Source organism: Phoenix dactylifera, chromosome 16 (assembly GCF_009389715.1).
Source record: "Phoenix dactylifera cultivar Barhee BC4 chromosome 16, palm_55x_up_171113_PBpolish2nd_filt_p, whole genome shotgun sequence".
NCBI lineage: Eukaryota > Viridiplantae > Streptophyta > Magnoliopsida > Arecales > Arecaceae > Phoenix > Phoenix dactylifera.
The window spans coordinates 7,173,462-7,176,961 of record NC_052407.1 but is presented as its reverse complement, the minus strand read 5'-3'; the positions used below and the strand labels follow the sequence as shown (position 1 = coordinate 7,176,961).

The 3,500-nt window shown below is 44.5% G+C and overlaps 1 protein-coding gene across 1 annotated transcript; it reads right to left on the bottom strand.

Annotated features, from left to right (window-relative positions):
• Positions 1-442: 442 nt before the first annotated feature.
• Positions 443-2,652, bottom strand: LOC103700807 (protein arginine N-methyltransferase 2). Its single transcript, XM_008782672.4, has 2 exons — positions 1,851-2,652; positions 443-826 (listed from the first exon to the last, which is right to left on the bottom strand). Exons 1-2 carry the CDS (start codon positions 2,539-2,541, stop codon positions 513-515), a joined length of 1,005 nt encoding a protein of 334 aa, XP_008780894.1. The 5' UTR covers positions 2,542-2,652; the 3' UTR covers positions 443-512.
• Between the last annotated feature and the right edge of the window lie 848 nt (positions 2,653-3,500).

Here is a 3,500-nt window from a genome sequence, read left to right as displayed (position 1 = left end):
AGGCTACAAGAAGTGAATTGAAAGGTGAAGGATCTTCAGCAATATGAACAGAAACTGATCATAGAAAAAGCTTAAAAATTGTTGTTGAAGGTAAATTCTAACATGCATAAAATTGGTTTAACCAAAGGGCCAAAATCTCCTGCTGCTAATTGAGAAAAATGAGCATGATATCTAGGACTTCTATGGTGGTTTTGGGCATTTCGGGTTTCAACAGCCAACCTGGTTCATGCCATTAGAAAAAAGAAAACTTTATAAGCCTATAAAGGAAATAAGACAGATGCCTCAGTAAATAGTTCAGAACACAAAATTAAGCCCAAATCTAATAGATGGCTCCTGTTGGTCACAGTCAAAGTCGCATTTTAATCAGTTCATCAAATAAGCTTCCAAGTATATTTTATCAGACTGCATTTCTTTAAGTTAAAGATACCAAAACTATCCAGCATGCAGCGGAAGTGCATATTTTATACATGCCTCAAATTCCAAACAGTTAAACATTCGAATTCAAATTAATATCATTCAGAATCACATGCTGCCTGACAAACAGGGAGGTAATATGTGTCCAGCTGCCAGTATTTGTGTTTCACACCCTCCCAAACCTCCTCCGCCAAGCAATCTTTAACAGGCAAGGGAATGAATTGTGTAGAATATCCTAGATTTCCAAGTTCTAGTGAAACTAACTGACAGTAAACTACATGGAAAAATGCATTACCACCACAAAGGCCATTGAAGTATGAATAGATTCCTCCAGGTTTTAGTAGCCTAGGGAGGTGCTGGTGAAATTGCCTCAGGTCCTCATAGTATTCCCCATAGGTGTCGAAGAATATTCCTGTACAGGCACAAATGTTTCATTAGACTTTAATTTTTCTTCTCTTTTTTTTTTTTACTTCAAAAATCAGAAAAACGCACATAAGCCATCGAAAACATAACTTGATTGCATCTACAAAGCACTCCATCAGTTAAGTTGTTAATAAGAAAAAAAGGTCACCAATTGCCATTTCATCGCCAAAAGATGGCGAACCAATGAGAGATTAATACTTGAGAACGATGACGTTAAACAGAACGTGCTACCACAGAAATGTTTGCATGCAAGCTATTAAACTAGAAGAGTCTACAAGTGTTACTATTCCTTTTGCAGGTGACTAAAATAAGTTAATTCCTTTCTCAGATGCCCTAGAAGGGTTCAACATTGTGAATATGATTCCATTATCACGTATTTATTATTTATCTTCTTATCTTCTTTGTTTTTAACATCATAAATATTTCATTTCTGCGGGGAAAAGATCTTGAGCACCAATGAATGAATTCATGCACATTATCTCTAGCCCTAAATACTAGCGGCGGAGTCAGTAATTCACATCTTGGCATAACTATGATGGTTATTGATTCATTCATTCCTTATTCTTAGGTTCCCTCTCCCTTAAGGTCGAGTTGGCAAACATTTCTAAATTTTATTTCATATTTCTATAGATCGCCTACAATATCACTCTTAATGAACGACTTCTTTGTAAGATAGTAAAATAAATATTCAAGAAATATATTTTAACGGTTGCAGTAAGGAGATATTTTAGAAACAAAAATCGACTAAGCATGTAATAAAATATGAGTTTTTGTAAGAGAAATCATTTGTATCTAAATAAAAATAAATTTAAAAAGCAAACAAGAACCGTGAAGAAACCTTCCCACAATAAACATGCAAGGAGCTAAACATGGACAAGAGGGGAAGATACAGTTCTCCCATCCATGAATTCTTGTGGCGAGATCGGGGAATGAGATTTCCTCTTCGCAGGATTCAGAAAACACGTAGAGTTTTATCTATCAAAGCGATCAAATTGAGAGAGAACAAATCTTACCATCGTAAGATCCGAGCTGAGAGAGGACATCTTGCCACCTGCCAAACACGATCTTCACATTCTCCTTCTCTCCCCACCCCAGTCGAAGCATTCGGTCACGAACCTCCGGATGAGCTTCCACGATAGTGTGCTCCAGAGGCTTATACCGCTGAATAGCCTCATCCACGAGGCCCATCCCGAAGCCTATATTAAGGACGCGTCCCCCGCCGCCGCTCCCACAGATGGCCCTCGCGTGGGCCTCCATCAGCGGCCTCTCCCACGCCATCATCACCGCCTTGCTCTCCGCATCCATCAGCTTATCCTCGCTGAAGGCGACCCTCTCCTCCAGATAGTTGGAATCGCCACCGCCGCCGCCGCCGTTTTTGCGGTCCGTGCGGGCGATGGTTCCGAGGACGAGCTCGGCCTGGATGGCGGCGTTGAGAAGGGCGTCGAAGGCGTCCTGGTGGGAGTGCTCCATGGCGAGGTCGCCGGCGGAAAGGCCGGAGGGAGATAGGGCGTTCCAGGGGGCGCCGGCGGCGAGGAGGAGGCGGACGGCGTCGGCGCGGCCGTGGCGGGCGGCGTGCATGAGTGGAGTCATCCCCTGGGAGTCGAAGTAGGATGGGTCGGCGCCGGCGGCGAGGAGGTCCTGGATCCTGGCAGAGTCTCCGGCGGTGGCCGCCTCGCAGAGGAGATCCTCCGGTTCCTTCTCCATTCTTTGCGTGCGGTCTCGAGTTCGATGACAGGAGCGAGGGAGGGGGGGAGAGAGAGAGAGAGAGAGGCGGCCAGGCGGGATTGCAGTTTTAGGGCGGCGTAGGAGGGGGACCGGGACTGTTCAACCGGGATGCCGGCCTGGATCTACTTCTAGACCGGGCTGGCCCGGCGTCTTCCAATTGTGGGCCGGCCTACTCGACGATCTCAGGGGCACATCGTGAAAGCCCAGCTTTAGGCCGCCGGTGCTAAACAAAAAAAATTTCCTCTTTAGGATACCAAAGGCAATGCTTTGAACAGGAGCCTTGCTCGACGATCTCAGGGGCACATCGTGGAGCCTTGCCCCACTTTGTATCTGTTCTTCCATCTTCGTAGAGTATTTTATTTCTTGACTCTGATGGCAATGCTCACAGGAGACTAATGTGAGCCGCCGATGTACTTAAAAAAAAACAATAGATAATCGTTAGCATGGCAGTAAATATCATTGCCAATTTGGTCGATGGCGGTCTACGGACCGTGCGGACCGCACTGCACCGTGAGGGCGCAGTCTACGTCTCCGGTGCTGCTTCTCCACCGCAGGTCCACCATGTTGATTGCGTTGCCATCCAAGGTAAACCGGGCTAGCACGAGAGGAAACTGGATGATATCAAGATTTCCCTTTGCCAAAAAAGAAAGGCCTCCCAAATCCCAATAATATTCTTCAACATTTAGAGACAGACATGTGGAAACTTATGGCGACAAGACCGTTAAAAATTGGAAGCCTTCAACTAGGTGAAATAATAACAGTAGAGCAGATGAAGTTGATTTCCATGACATCTTTCTCCTTAACTAAAACAAATAAAAAAAGTATATATATGAGATGAGATCCATCCTTTTTTTTCTTCTTTTTAGATAAAACTAGTATCTCATGCCTGCCTAGTACGAATACATATGCTGCCCATAGAATATATGATTATAGACCAC